At 34.1% G+C, this 16,448-nt stretch overlaps 3 protein-coding genes across 3 annotated transcripts; 1 reads left to right on the plus strand and 2 right to left on the minus strand.

Annotated features, from left to right (window-relative positions):
- The first annotated feature begins 504 nt into the window (after positions 1-504).
- LOC108227825 (peroxidase 57) lies at positions 505-4,066 on the plus strand. Its single transcript, XM_017403186.2, has 4 exons — positions 505-861; positions 1,390-1,569; positions 2,333-2,492; positions 3,562-4,066. Exons 1-4 carry the CDS (start codon positions 652-654, stop codon positions 3,984-3,986), a joined length of 975 nt encoding a protein of 324 aa, XP_017258675.1. The 5' UTR covers positions 505-651; the 3' UTR covers positions 3,987-4,066.
- Positions 4,067-4,330: 264 nt separating this feature from the next.
- On the minus strand, positions 4,331-6,057 carry LOC108227824 (capsanthin/capsorubin synthase, chromoplastic-like). The gene is given in 1 exon segment (NM_001329179.1): positions 4,331-6,057. A coding segment is annotated over 1 exon segment (1,479 nt). The 5' UTR covers positions 5,964-6,057; the 3' UTR covers positions 4,331-4,484.
- A 3,976-nt stretch (positions 6,058-10,033) lies between these two features.
- Positions 10,034-10,813, minus strand: LOC135147165 (protein MAIN-LIKE 1-like). The gene is made up of 2 exons (XM_064080016.1): positions 10,715-10,813; positions 10,034-10,624 (listed from the first exon to the last, which is right to left on the minus strand). Exons 1-2 carry the CDS (start codon positions 10,808-10,810, stop codon positions 10,034-10,036), a joined length of 687 nt encoding a protein of 228 aa, XP_063936086.1. The 5' UTR covers positions 10,811-10,813.
- Between the last annotated feature and the right edge of the window lie 5,635 nt (positions 10,814-16,448).

The following is a 16,448-nucleotide window of genomic DNA, read 5'->3' on the forward strand; positions in this document are numbered from 1 at the left end:
ATATTTTAGAAAATACAAAATATAAATTATTCAGACATTTTATAATTTCTTTAACAAATAATATTAATCATTGAACATTCAGATTTATTATTCATTCAGATATGCCAAATGACCCCTAAGTGAAGGCTGTTTATGTAATATTAAAAAAATAAAAATTGTTGCAAGCAATATCCCATGCATTTTATTTAAATTGATGTTTGTGCGGACAACTAATCCAATAGAAATTGAAGGAAGGAGTCACTCTTATACAAATTTATTTTACTTTACAAATATTGATTTTAAATTATTAATATCATTTTTATAGACGCTGCGACTTCTAAGCTGGTTATCTATAAAAAGTCAACTGTTCGATACTTGGCACTTAAAACACTAGTTTTAACAAGTCCTCGCAACATTTATAGACGAGAAAGCGGCAAGTAAAGCTTTAGCCAAAGAAGCAAACGCAACCAAAACGTCAGCAGTGCATCTCAATATCTATAATTTTCCATCTCATAGTAAAACGACACATATCATCAACTACAAGTCTACAACTTATATCATTGCACTTGAAGCCCGCGTGCCATTCTACTCAATCATTCACTTTTTTCAGTTGTTGAGTATATAAGTCAAGTAGATCTACTTAGTTTATCCTCCAAGTGAGAAGATAAAAATATGGCTAAGACAACTCTGTGGCTCATCTTCTTCAACTTGTCACTACTTCCTTGTTGCTTTGCAGCTCTACAACATCAATTTTACAAAGGCAAGTGCGGATCGTTTGATGTTGAGGACGTAGTTCATGATGTTGTGAGCAAAAGGTGTCGAAACGATCCGACAACATCGGCTGCTCTGTTGCATATGCTCTTCCATGATTGTTTCGTTCATGTAAGAACATCTTATACTTTATGTTAATTTTCACTAGTACAAAAATGCCTTTTGCAACGGTTTTTTTGCGTCGGATTTTATTAAAACCCGTCGCTTAAAACACTTTCCAGCGTCGGTTCAATGATTTATTTACATGTTTTCATGAATCATACACGCAAAAGGGCCTTGCTCATATGTATGTATGAGTCTCTGATTCTCTATCAGAACAGTTATATCTAGTTTTGTTGAGAAGCCGTCTATCTAGGTGTTAGATGGACTGGTTCCCAACATGATATTGTTTGACGAAGTTCTCAAGTCCGTCAAAAATGTGCTCATATGCATGAATGAGTCTTTGAATCTAGTTTTGTTGAGAAGCAGTCCATCTAGGTGTTAGATGGACCGATTACCAACATAGTATCTCAAGTCGTCGAAAATGTTTTAGAATGATAATATAGAAAACGTTATTATTCTAATACGGAATGATAAAATTGTAGTGTAAAAATGCGTAAAATGTTTGTTAACAATCAATGTCCCCGTTGTGACATACAGGGGTGTGATGCATCACTTCTCCTAGACGGGGAGGATAGTGAGAAAACTGCATTCCCGAGTTTGACGGTGAGAGGCTACGACGTGATCGATGAAGCCAAAGGTGCAGTAGAGGCTGTTTGCCCAGGAGTTGTTTCTTGTGCTGATATTGTTGTGTTGGCTACTAGGGATTCTGTTTCAGCAGTAAGTTTTTCATGCCTTCCCCTCCATTTTCTTATGCTTATTTCAATATCCAGTACTGTGCCTAAACAGGTTTTTTACGTTACCTTTTGACATGTATTTTGAGATTCTTATAAAATATAATGATACTTTTTTAAATTTTTTTCCCGTATAAAATTTTGACGTTTAAAATTTTATTAGAAAATATATTAAAACAAACTATAATTTAGAAGAGTCTCGGGATACATGAACGTAAATAACCTACCGGGATGGAGGGAGTAATGGACCAATATTACATTCAGGGGCGGATCTAGGATTCGAACTATAAGAGGCATCAAGTAAATTTTCGGAAAACATCTATATAATTTTGAATTTTGCGGGAGCACTTCTATAATTTTACAAAATTTAGAATGATAAAAAAATGTAAAAATAAATTTTAAGAAGGATAAGTGTCCCCGTACCTCTTCCTAGATCCGCTCCGGATTACATCTGGCTCAAGGTTTTATGTGTACATGAAAACCCCAGCCAGCCACAGCCAGACTTGTGCAATGATGTCACACAAGATAATGACTAATAAAAATAAGAATTTATTTATAGCTTTGTTCAACACACAAATCTTTTTTAATAGGTTACGTGACACAATTTTTGATTATTGGTGTAGACGTGTAGTGGTAGTGGCGATAGAATAATTGATGATTTTCACATGCCCAGACTCCCACGTATCTGGAAAAGTTGAAACAAAATTATGAAAAAGTTGAAAATACGAAGATGGTGTTGTATATTGCAGAGTGGAGGTGGAAAATACAAAGTAAAAACAGGCAGAAGAGACGGACAAATATCAGTGGCCAAGAATGTGGACCTCCCCCCACCATTCGTGTCTATGCAAGATGCCATTGCTAGGTTTGCTGCAAAAGGGCTCAATGTTAAAGACATGGTCCATCTTCTTGGTATTCATCACAACCTCAGCTTTTTTACCATTAAAATCTCAGTTAAATTAATAATTAATTAGTTAATAATTTATGATAAATTAATTTTAGATTTTAAATTTATCTCATCTAATATCGATAGTATATATTTAATTTTGATAAATTAATAATATCAATAAATATCAGTATGACGTTATTAATTAATAAATGTTTTACCGTAAGAGCATCTCGAACGGGTTGGCTATAATGGTTGGTTAAATTGGATCTGTAGAACATTATGTGAAATTTGCTGAATCTATAAGATATTGATATTGGCTATATTGGTTGACTATAATTTAAAAATAGTATGTTATTAATATTTTAGATTGTTATAAATAGAATATATCATTTTAATTTTAATATAATAGTAGGGTAATATGTAATCTTACTACAGATTTCTTACATACTAGGTTTGTCTATAATTATAAAAAAGAGGTGAGTATGGTTGGAGTGCAAATTTTTGAAAAAATTGACTATACTTTTTATTTTTAACATGCCAACTTAGTTTTTAACTAGGGTTCCTCGTGGTTGGAGAAGCTCGGTACCAAAAAGCAAAAAGCAAGTACTAACAATTAAATTCATGCCTTGTACCTACAACAGTGAGATTTGTTTTAAGGTTACAACTTACAAGATTCAACTTGTAAACTTAGAAACACGTGCTCAAATTACAATTCTTTGCTCAGCTAGAATTTCGCACATGTTTAGGTGAACTTTTGATTCAAAGGACTTGTTTCACGAAGATATTTGCATTTGTATATCCCTCCACTTCATCCAATTTTTCATAATGTGATCGCGTACGGAATTAAATATATATTTACTATTTACCAATATTCAATTGATAGATTGTGAAATATAATTGAAAGTAGCGGGTTGAATTAGATTTTGTATTATATTTTCATGAGAATTATAAAATACTAAATACTAAATATTTATAGGGATATAAAAAAAGTGTATAAAATGGGAGGAGGGAGTGAGGGCAGGTTTCCTTTACAAAAATAAATCACCAAAAAATATACATTAATATCATATTTATTCCCTTTTTCTGAGACAGGTGCCCACACTGTAGGGGTGGCCCATTGTTCATCATTTAAAGACAGACTCTACAATTTCACTGGAACCACAAAACCTGACCCTGCAATGAATCCCCTGCTGCTACGTTCACTGAAACATCAATGTCCTAAGAATGCCAAGGTTGATAATACTGCAAACCTTGATCAGAATCTTCCTAGTTCTACTGTTATTGACAACTCTTACTACCAGCAAATACTGATGAATAAAGGTGTCATCCAATTTGATCAAGTTTTATCATCCCATCCCCTGACCAAACCAACTGTGACAGCATTAGCTACAGCTCCTGCTCCTGACTTCTATAAAATATTTGGTGAAGCTGTCGCCAAGATGAGCGATATCGAGGTTCTCACTGACATGGAAGGTGAGATTAGGTCTTCATGTCGAGCTACAAATAAACCTAAATAAATAGATAAGTATGTTTGTCGATGAGTTGCACTTGTTAGATATTTGAATAAAATTGAAATACAAATGTTCATTTTTTATAATTTGTAGTTTGTGAAATTGATTTGTAACTCTTGGATAAAAGGATCTCCCATCATACAAAACTTAGCAGAAAATTTAAGCTTCAATGGCATAAAATCATTATGTACGATATTACTCTTGTTTATTGTTTGAAATGAACATTGCAGTAGTTCTAAGTTTTTAATTTACATGTACTGCAATGCCATTTCAAAATTTTGAAAATCAAAATAGTTGCCCGGTTACAAACATCTTCTTTTCTTCTTTGATAATACATCTGACACAATTCAAAGATAAGCTGTATCTTCTTTGATAATACATGGTTACAAACATTGAAATATTAAGCAATGATTTAATAATCTTCCTAGAACATGTATCTTTATCCATAGGTTTCATTACAAAGCAAAAACAGGATACAATACCACCATTCACCAACTCCCTAAATCAAATAGTCTCAACAGCTAAATTACCTAGCATTTTAACCAAGGGGGCAGGGCATTTGGTCACAATGTCCATTTTCGACGAATTGGAAGCATGGCCAAAGAGTGACAAGCTAAGCATCGCAAGCTCTTTCAATGACAACCTCGACGACAAAAATCCCTGCCAGTAATGGGGATCCAAATCGAAGAAAGCATCAAAAAAATTCCTTGTACCATTCAAATCAAGCTTCAGCAAAGTCTCCATCCCAAAAGAGTAGAATTCCCTGGTGCACTTGCTCTCAATAGGCCACAAGCCATTCCAAACTCTATGGTAAAGGGATGATCCTCTAATCATTCGTGTCGATCCAAGACACTCAGCAATGGCATCAGCCAACACAGGGGCTAATGCCAACGTTCGTGCCACCATGTACCCTGTTGAAGGATGGACTATTCCAGATGATCCCCCAATGGCAACAACATCTTGTGGAGTCCGAGGCAAGGGTCCTCCCATTGGGATCAAACACTTCTCGTCCTCAATTATACTCTTCACCCTGATTCCTAAATGTCTGAGCCTCGCGGCCATCCTTAACTTGACCTCCTTGTATGATAAGGCTGGTCGACTCACTAAAGAAGTCTCTTCCAAGAAAATCAAATTTGAATCAAATGGCATTGCATACAGAAAGGTGGGAGACTTGGCGTTAGCAAAACGCAATGCAGGCTCATTACCCAAATGAGAATCTCTCCAATCCATAAGCACCATTCTATCCAATTCAAAAGGGTGAGACTCCACTTCAGCTAAAATACCATGAGCAAGCTGATACCCATGGTTTCTTGGCTTGTCATAGTCCACAAAAGTGCTTGCAAATCCACTAGCATCCACAATCAAACTCGCCTTGAATTCCTTTCCATCATCACATAGAATCGAAGACTCAAACTCTTGATGATCCACCTTCCAAACCTTGGCCTTATGAAACACGACGCCATTGGAAACACACCCTCCTAACAACCGCATCTTCAATTTCTCTCTATTGACTCGGCCATAAGGCCGATTCAAAACCTTGCTCTTCTCCTCATTTATATAAACAGATGACATGGGCCATGTCTTATCAAAACAATCTTGAAACCCCATAGCCTCAAACTCATCAACCCACACACCATAATTGTTAGGCCAAACACATAGTGGTGAAGGGTCAACACAGCAAACCTGAATTCCATAGCCAGCCACACGCTGAGCTAGGCGAAGCCCGGCTGGACCAGCTCCGATCACAATCACATCGAATCGTGATCGCTTAGATGGATCATACCATGACAGATCAAACTCCATTGACTCATGCCTTTTTCCAGGTTTGAGGTCAAGAAAATTACCATATTTGCTACACTGGACTGTATGGGTAACCTTTTTAGGTTTGTATTTGAGTGAGGGAGATTTTACAGCTTTATAATTGGATTGATGCAATGCAAGTAATGGATGTGAAGATGGCCTGGTAAATTTAAGAGTCTCCATTACATGATTGCCCAGAAAGACTCAACAGTTACTTCCTTTAAGGATGTTTTTTTGGGAGATATGGACACAGAGGAATCTACTTGCGAGTGCTGATAAATGATACTCTCTGCCATCTGCAATTTAACTATAAGTTGAATACACTGTTTTGAAATAAAAATCGTTTAATCTTTTTAACACATATTTTCAAATCTTTTGACCTTATAGATAAAAATATTATTTTCAATTTTTTTAAATTATAATATTAATATATATATTTTTATTCAAAAAAAGAAAATTTTAAAAATAATAATTTTAATTATGCGGTCAAAATAATTTAAAGTGCGTGTCAAAAAGTCAAATGAGTATATAATACAAAAGTCGTCTAAGTATTTCAATTTCTGTGATTTTTACGTGATTACAATTAAAATTCTGATAAAAACAAAAATGATATATTTTTCAGAATTTATTTTTACCGAAAGCACGTAAAACACTCTAGAATAAAATATCGAGCCTTAATTAAAGACAATTTTTTTTTGGTTTGCCTGGTACTGCCTGCAGTCCGGCCAAACTCCATAAGAAAAACCAAAATGAGCGGTAGGTACTTGGTATGCACCGAAAGGTGACTTTATCGAGCGTTAACTAATGTTAAAAGACTAATGTGATATCGTGGCGTCAGGTATGCCTACCTCAAAGCACTGAAAACAATACCAGCACTGGATATAGAAAAACACTTAACAGCGCAGGACGGTAGGAGTATTCTTGTTTGCTCTTTGCTCTTGCATTGTAAAAATGGACCGGGCAACCCGACACTCTTTGACTTTCATTGAGGTTAGGTCAGAGGTGTGAGAAAAAATTGAATAAATCCCGAATCGAAATTAAAACTGTTAAAAAATTGAATAAATCCGATTATGAAATATAAAATAATTTTTTTTCATAATAAAGCAAAATCAAACTTTGACACATTAAAAGATAAAACTTTAACTGAATGTCTGATACTTAGTGATACTTAGAGTCTGTTAGTCTGATACTTAAACAGAAAGTCTGCTACATGAATAGAGTTCAACAAAATAACATAATTATTCATGTCAAATTGATCTATTTTCTCACAATTTTCTCTTATTTGTTGCATTGCTAACACTTGGTGGAATGTAACTTTGATGAGCCTGTCAAAGAGATAAAATCAATTCTAGTCTCCAGTTTAAAGGGTAGCGGCCCACGGCCATTAACGGCCGGGGGAGAAGTTAAGTAACACACAGGTTTTGGGGATTATATTAAAATTTTAACATGTCCAGCGCTTTTTTATCGCTAGACGGGGATATTTTCATACAACGCTTTTTTAGCGCTGTATGGGAATATCTGGAAAGTGCTGGACATATTAAAGTTTTAATATAATCCTGGCCGCTGGATATTCATCCAACGGGCCAAAAACTGTAAGCTACCTAAACAATTCTTGGCAATTATATGCCAGGGATCCGGACCCTTGTTTAATAAATAAGATAATCACAAGTCACTCAATATTTAACTCAGGATACCTAAGAATTATATTATAATTTTTGGACTAGGCTTGTTTACAATCAAATACTGGTGAAAATTGTCAATAACACATCATGTAAAAGATCATCTACAATAATGAAACAATAAACACAACGGGTTTTAGTTGCCGCATTCCTGCACAGATAGTTATAGTTAGAAAGTCATTTCCTATAAATCTGAGCTCCTGTTCTATCAATATAAATCGGGGTGGATAATTTTTATATGTAATTTATATTTTTTAATCGGGTTGGGTTGGATCAGTTAAAAAAACCAAAACCCGTGTCCAACCCATTTAAATTGGGTTACTCATTTTTTAATCCAATTATCAATCGGGTCAAAAAAATTTGAATTGGTTCAGGTGAAATATGGTCGGTTTGGGTTGGTTCGGTTGGTTTTACCAACCCGTGTACACCCCTACACGACGGTATATGAACTAAAATGAATTCTTTTGCCAAATTGTTAACGGAAAAAAGATAAACATAATCAGCTAGTTACATGGGTCTTTCTCGTGTATGTCCATGAATACATGTTAACAATGACTTTTTACTTAGACATGAGATTGTGATTAGTGAGGATTTTTGTGTATGGAGGGGCTACCATTATTAATGGGATAGGAGCAAATGGAAATACACCAGTAACTAAAAAAATGATTGTTAGTGTACACACACAAGTACATACTAGAAAATCTGTAATTATATTATGTGGGTCTAAATTTGGTGTCTAAAAGGAACAAAATGCTTATGCTTTCGCGTCTTCCAAGTCTACTGCAATTACTGATTCACATTGCAATTATATACTGTAATATGCGGTTTTTATTGCTTTTGGTGCTATAATTTATTTCACAGAGCAATAAACACTTATTTGCTAAGAACTAGAAGCTGGTGTGGTGCAGGAGGTTCCTCATAATTTGAGTGAAGGAAGACTTTCGTTTTTTTATTTTTGTGTATGCGTCTTTATAACCGAAACTGAAGTGATCGTAACATAACTGATTTCGGTTTTGTAACTGATATTAAGAGCAAGTATTTACTATAAATTTAAAAAAAAAACATTTGTTCAGTAGTATATCTTTTTTGCATAAACTGATTTTATTCCAAGTTTCTAATTTTGTTCAACGCCAACACGTATAACGTATTGTGGATTGATAGGAATTTGTATGGTATTGTACCATATAAATTTAAGATTCAATTATTAGAACTTATTTCTATAGTAAAGCATATTGCATTTATATATAACGTTTTTTATAGTATAAAATGATTCTAAAACATATCATAAACCTATTCCTAACACAAAATTGTAATCTGTAATCATTACTTTATAGAAAAATCAATTCAAACTTTCAATTAACAAAATGAAGGTCAAGTATCTACTGTAGAATTTTAAAAACATGTATTCAATAGTACAATATATTACTCAACTTTTATAATACACACGTAATTCTACCGTTTAAACAAAAAAATATTTTGTTGTATAACATAAGCATCCAACAATCACATTATACATGTAATATGATCTCAAATATGATCAATTAATATATTCTACTGCAGAAGCAAAAATACTTTGTCCTATGAGAAATGATTTTATTTTAATGTAGAACAAATTTGATAAATTGGTAATAGATTTTACTGCAGAAGTAAAAATACGATGTCCTATAAACAATAATTCCAATCTAATATATGACAAATTTAATAAACTTGTAATATATTCTACTGTAAAACAAAAAAACTCCGTCCTATAAACAATGATATTATTCTAATATAAAACAAATTTGAACTTTTAATATAATCTACTGCAAAAGCAAAAATACTATGCTGTGTATATAATGAATTTATTCTACTGTAGATCATGATAAACAATGAATTTATCTTCCAAACTCTATTGTAATCTTTTTTTTTTTGAAATCAAACTCTATTGTAATCTAATTTACAATATAAACAATATTTCTTCAATTATAGTATGCTTCAAATATCATTAAAGTACAATACTCTATTATAGAACATAAAATGAAAAATAATCATTTTTGTTGACTTATTTACCGGAGCATCTTGTATGTTGTTACTGTTTCTTAGCTGAATCACATGAAACAAACAAAATGAACTAATTATGTTATAAATATGAAGTGAAATGTTCTAGTTTAGAAGTAAAAGAGAACTCGATTTACTTCGTTTAGCTTCTAATTCTCTGGTTTTGTGTTCCAGACATTCAATTTCATCTTTAACAAAACTCGATTTCTTGGTTGAAACTTGTTTTTTTTCCTATTTGTTGTTTGTGTATATCGATCTCCATACTATGCATATAGTGTTTTCTCGATTATGTGTATAGTCTTTTTATAAGTGACAAAAATATCGTCTTTTTATATGTGGCAAATATATATTTAATTTATAATTGTTATTTCAAATAATTAAATAAACTTTAATCACAGTGTATAATTTTTTTAATAAATCAATAGTTGAGATGATGGCGTACTATGAAACTACATAGAAGGGTCCCCCTCTCTGTATATGTATATATAATGATGTAAATAACAAAAAATATGTGTATTCCATGTAGGCTCCTTCAAATTATACACTGTACGCCATGTCCCTCATTAACCATAGAAGGTCAAGCTGCACGCGGTTCCCGCTGCTGTGGGGGAACAATGATCCAATAACGCATAGTAGGTGCGCCCGAATATGGTAGGTAAGCTGTACACCATAACCTATATCCTCTGGATCCAACTGCTCCAACCGCTCACAAGACCCGAAGTTATCCACAAGCCATTTGATCTTTAAACCACCTCGGTTAACATCGTCCTTGGCTTCTGGTAATAGCCCAAGAAATTCGCCTACTAGCACGCGCCTTTCCTCCACGCTGCTACTCGCTCCACGGAGGATCAGTGGATCACCCTCTGTGGGTAACCCGAGAATGTGATGAACATCCTCAAGAGTGATAGTGGCCTCTCCGAACGGCAGGTGGAAGGTGTGCGTCTCTCCACGCCATCTCTCGATAAAGGCTGTAATCAAACCCCTGTCGTGCTTGAACTGTCCCAGCCTAAATATGCAATCAAATCCTAAATCCCTGATTGCATCCATGATCATCTGATGCGGTCTGTGGGCTCGAACTGCCTTCCAATACTCCCCAAAGTTTGTCCTCAATCTGAAATCAGGGGGTGGCTGAAATAATTGTAGTGCACAAAATATTAGTCCCTATAGGCTACAGACTCATACAAATGTAAAAAAAATTGCACTAAAGAAGGAGTTTACCTCTATGTTGTCCCACACAACCTGAGACCTGTGCACAGACTGTAATGTCAACAAACTCCCGTCTAAAGGTCCGGGACCAGAACGACCGACATTCATCTGCGAAATTAAATTCAAAATATTTGTTATTAAATTTGAAATTGTTTCATTAAATCCAATATTCGAAATAATTTTCATTTTAATTGTAATAATATAACATTGTGATTTTAATTTTAATTGTATTTATGTCTAACTAATTTTACAAATCTAAATTTTTTTTATATTATATTTTTTATTATATTTTATATTACTTAATTTAAAATTCGAAATAATTATCTCTAACTATTTTTAAAAATCTGATTTTTTTTATTTATTGGAATAATATAACATTGTATAATTTAAATTAAAATTAGCACTACCACTACTTAATTTAAACTACTAATCTAAACTAAAATTAGCACTACCACTACTAATCTATTTAATTTAATGGTGTCAAGTTTACTTTTAAATTCGATTTAATTTAATTTCATTAAATTCAATAAAAGCTAAAATTAAATTGATTATATTTAATCTACTCTTAACGTAAATAATACAACAATCATCACCAACTACTAATCTATTTAATTTAATGGTGTCAAGTTTACTTTTAAATTCGATTTACTTTAATTTCATTAAATTCAATAAAGCTAAAATTAAATTTATTATATTTAATCTACTCTTAACGTAAATAATACAATAATCATCACCAACTACTAATCTAAACTAAAATTATCACTACCACTACTAATCAACAACAATCATCACCAACTACTAATCTAAACTAAAATTATCACTAACATAAGCTACTACCAAATACCAACTAACAAAACCCATTATAAATTATCAAACAAATTACTAATCAAGTCTAATTTTTAATTCATTCAAAATATGAGATCTAATTTTTAATTTTTTATGCAATATTTGTTATTAAATTCGAAAATTATTTTAATTAAATCAAAAATTCATAATAATTCCTATTTCGGTATAATATTTTTTTAATTCCAAAATTCGAAATAATTCCAATTTTTAATTCCAAAATTCGAAATAATTCAAATTAAATTCGAAAATGTGAGATTGCTTATTTTTATTCTATTTTTTAACGTAAAACACCCAAATTTAATCTACTAACCTAATTTCTAAATTTAATCTACTAACCTAATTTCTAAAATTAACATAATTTACTAACAAATACCAACTAACAACATTCATTATAAATCATCATACAAAATTACTAATCAAGCTAAGAACAATCATTATAAAATTTATAAAAATACATGCATGCAATTTGATGAGATTGAGAATGGTGAAAAAACCTTGAAAATGGGGTGAAATTGATTAATTGATTCGGTGAAAGTAGCAAAGCAAGCGCCCTTTTTCCCCTTTTCTTTGTCCGGATCACACTTTTTTCTCCAAATTGAAGCTTGCAATGTGTGTGCAATGTGTGTGTAATGTGTGTGTAAATTGAGGCTGGTGTCGCAAAATGAAGAAGAAGAAGAGGGGCTGGGGAGGTTTTGTGTGATTAAAGGGACAGGTGGCCGCCCTTGACTGGGCCGGCCACGTCACAACTGCACAGACATGTTCGCCCGTAGCAGGGGCGAACACAACACCATGCCTTCGTACTGTTCGCCCGTAGGTTGATCTCGGCTGAAAAAAATGTTTTCCGCTATGTTCGCCCGAGGTGTGTTGAATTAGGGTGGTTAGTTTTGTGAAACGAAATTTTGGGTGGTTAGTTTTGTAAAGATTTTGTTCCGGGTGGTCAGTAATTTGAAGGAGCCGGCTCCTTCAAATTTCTGACCACCCACAACACATTCTTTACAAAACTAACCACCTTTTTTTTCACTTCACAAAACTAACCACCCTAATTCATAATCACCAAGGGCGAACACCACACAAAGTTAATTTGCTGCAGGCCCCCACCAGGGGCGAACAACAAAAATGAGAACATATATGTTCGCCCCCCACAGGGGCGAACATAGAAGGGGAATTTGACTTCTGCAATCTTCACTTCACTTCAGTTCAATTCGAGGGAAATTGTGATATATTATTTATATTATTATATTTTATAATATTATATTATATATTACAAAATTATTTTATATAAAAATGTAATATTATTGTATATTGTAGTATTTTAATACTTAAGGTCATATTTAAGCTCATAAAAGATAAATAATATTATTATTGTAATAAATAATATTGTTAATCCGAAAACGTCCTGTAATATCTTGTCCCGAATGCATTTGATCAAACACAACAATTTTATTCATAGAAGATATTAAAACAAACAACGATAACACAACTTAAATTGAAAAGCAGAAAACAAATCACGACGAAACTACAGACCACTTAATCGTCCTCGGACGACATTACACTATCAGAATAATAATCCGGAGTGGTGACCAATGCAAGGTATTGTTGTTCCTTAAACCGGTCCCCTTCTTCCCGAAACATCTTAGCATCATCGTATAGACTCTGACGATGCAGTCGCAGATTCATGCGATTCTCCTCTTCTCTCGCTCTGAAGAGGGCGGCCTCCAGCTGCTGCGGCGTTTCTCGAGGCATAGTACGAGCCCTTTGTTTAGGAATCGGAATCCCAGCTAGTGCACAACGTTCCATGCACACTTCATGCCTACGCACACGCCACTCCCACTCATTCAACATGGTGGTAATCGACTGAGGGGAGTATCGTAAATTAGGGTTTAAAGAGTAGGTAAAGTCATCATCACACCACCATTTTCTACCCATGGCAACAAACAGATCACCTGGTGTGTAACTCATGATTTATGATGAACTATATCTTCTGTGAGGTCTATGGTTGTGTGTGCATTGTGCATATTGTATGTGAACCTATTTATAGGCACAGCATAACATTGCAACGAAATAATGCTGATATTCACATGATCAACAGTTGTATCCCATAATGCTGATATTCACATGATCAACATTAGTATCTCATAATGCAGAGGTTCACATGATGAACAGTATGTCATAAAGTAAAGGTTCTGCAGAAAGTAAGGCTGCATTAGACTTAAAGCCAAAGGACTTGTAAAATCCAAAATTATAATCAGATCCGGAAAGATTTTTAGCCACTTGTAAATGCATTATTTTGAAGGGGAATAACTGCATCCTTCAATAACATATCAAACTGCAAGGACATGTCATATCAAACTTTAATTATGAGTTGTCTACTCACCCCTTTAAATTGCAGCTACTGTTCTACTGCATTACAAGTTTGACTCAAGAAGATACAAGAACTGCAGAGACTTGTCATTTCAAATATTTTAATTATTTTAATCAAATGTAATTTTATTTTCACTTTATGTAATGCTTGTGTTTCCTTTAATTTTATGTAATGCTTGTGTTCTTTTAATTTTATGTAATGCTTGTGTTTCCTTTAAATTACACATCCCTCAGTTTATGTAATGCTTGGATTAACAATAATAAAAAATAAGCACTAAAATATGTGGTTTTTTCGGTAATATGAATAATTTTGTTTAGGTTAATATAAATAGATATTGCTCATATCATTCCGATTTGCAAAAATAAAAACTGCAAATAAAAGTACATTTGATAAGTTCGAGGTCTTTAATATTCTCAATCCTGAGTTATGTCGACATAACAGTCGGAATCATAATCTTCATCATCATCTTCAGCATCAGCGGCCACCGAGGTATGCTTTTCATTGCAATCATAAAGAAAATTTGGCACATCTCCCCATACTTCCCAAAATTCAGCTTCTTCACGTGCATCAAGTTTCTTCTGCAGTGCATCACATTCTTTCGTAATTCCAGCCATGTATCGATTGTAGCGAGCATCAGAAAATGGGATACCCAACCGACGAAGTCTGTCAAAATAAAGTTGTTGAACTTCAGGATAACGTTCGGACTCGTCTAATACCTCCTGATATGTTGGCACCCAATCTTTGCCCTTTCTGATTCTCCTAGTAGTAAACTTGCGGCAAGAGTTGTTGAATTTCATCTGGGCCAGCTCTCGAGCGTGCTCTTCGGCCTGGCGACGTTTCTCCTGTAAGATCTCCTCTTTAAGGCTCATTGGAGCCCCCCCTGGATGCTGATTCGTCGCCATCCGTCCCATTGGTGGGCGACGCTTTTGTTGCACGACCGGTTGTTGGTTGTTCTGGTTGCTGCGCATTCCTCCCAACAATAGCTCCGGTTGTCTTCTCTCTTGTTTTTTTAGGCGTTTTTCATAGCCGGGGGTCATTGGTGCCTTGCCCTTATCCATTTTGGGGTGATTGAAGCGATTAAAAGAAGAAGTGTTGCAATGACAAACAATAAAATGAGTGAAGTGTATGTGTTGAATGTATGGGGGAGAACATATTTATAGGACAGCTCCACATTGAATTATTGTTGTAATATTATGTATATTCAAAAGTAGTTGCAGTTATGACATAATTCAAAATTTGTATTATGGCAACTCCCTGCACTGCTCTTCTTGCATGTTTAAAATTTCGAAATGACAAGTCTCTGCTGCTTTTTTGTCTAGGGTATCTTAAAATTTTCTTCAGCTTTCTTTTGCAGGTACTTTATACAAAGCATGCATATTACTGTAGAGTTGGAGTGTGTTGTCAAGCTATCATGTCATGCTTATTGCTGTACACATGTGAACCATGTCTTTCTGCAGAACATCTTGTATCTTTTTCAGTCAAACTTGTAATGCATGCACAGAAGAACAGTAACTGCAATTTAAAGGGGCGAGTAGAGTACTCATATTTAAAGTTTGATATGACAAGTCCTTGCAGTTTGATATGTTATTGAAGGATTCATTGATTCCCCTTGGAAATTTTGAAAATATTATATATTGAGTTTCACACATTTTTTATGAATGGTATTACATCCAAAATGAAAGATTCCGAGTCCTACTATTTTTGCTAATATTTTTAGATTTTTAAAATTTTATCAACTATTTATTTATAATTTTTTGATTGTTTTATTTGATTTAAATAAAAATAAATAGGAGAAGTTTTTATTCCGTTTATTTATCCCGTTTATTTATTGCTTTAACACCATAAGCAATAAGTTTATGTAAATGCTTCTGTTTCGTACAAGTGCTTGAAACCCCTTTTATCAAAGGAGCAATTATAACTCCTCCTGCTCATGCACAGTATACGTATAGTCACCTCCTATGCATTATTACACTTGTGAAGCACCAATTATTCAACTAGCTAGCCTACTATTCATGCACAGTATGTTTCTCTTTATATGTTGCATTACTAGTGAACTGCAGCTTTTCTTTTTGCAGAACCTTTAATTTATGCCCTACTGTTGATCATGTGAACCTTTAATTACTAAGATTTTTTGCCTAACATTAATTCCTTGGCCAGTTGCCTTATAAATTGAACTCAATTTCAACATTTCAACTACGAAAATACATCGAAAACAATATTTCTTTCATTACTTCAACTGCACCAAGATGGAAAAGGGTAAAAGGCCAATGTCCCCCGGATACGAAAAACGCCTGCAACGGCAACAACAGAGAAGACAACAACCGGAGCTATTGTTGGGAGGGATGCGCAGCAACCTAAACAACCAACGACCTGCATTACCTCCTAAAAGCAAACCACCACAGACGTTGGAGATCAAGCGGGATCATGCGTACTATTTGCAACGTAAGTTTTCTACTAGGAGAGCTCGAAACGGCAAAGATTGGGTGCCGACAGAGCAGGAGGTTGAGGATGAGGGCAGACGTTATCCTGAAGTTGATA

Source organism: Daucus carota, chromosome 6, assembly GCF_001625215.2.
Source record: "Daucus carota subsp. sativus chromosome 6, DH1 v3.0, whole genome shotgun sequence".
Taxonomy (NCBI): Eukaryota; Viridiplantae; Streptophyta; class Magnoliopsida; order Apiales; family Apiaceae; genus Daucus; species Daucus carota.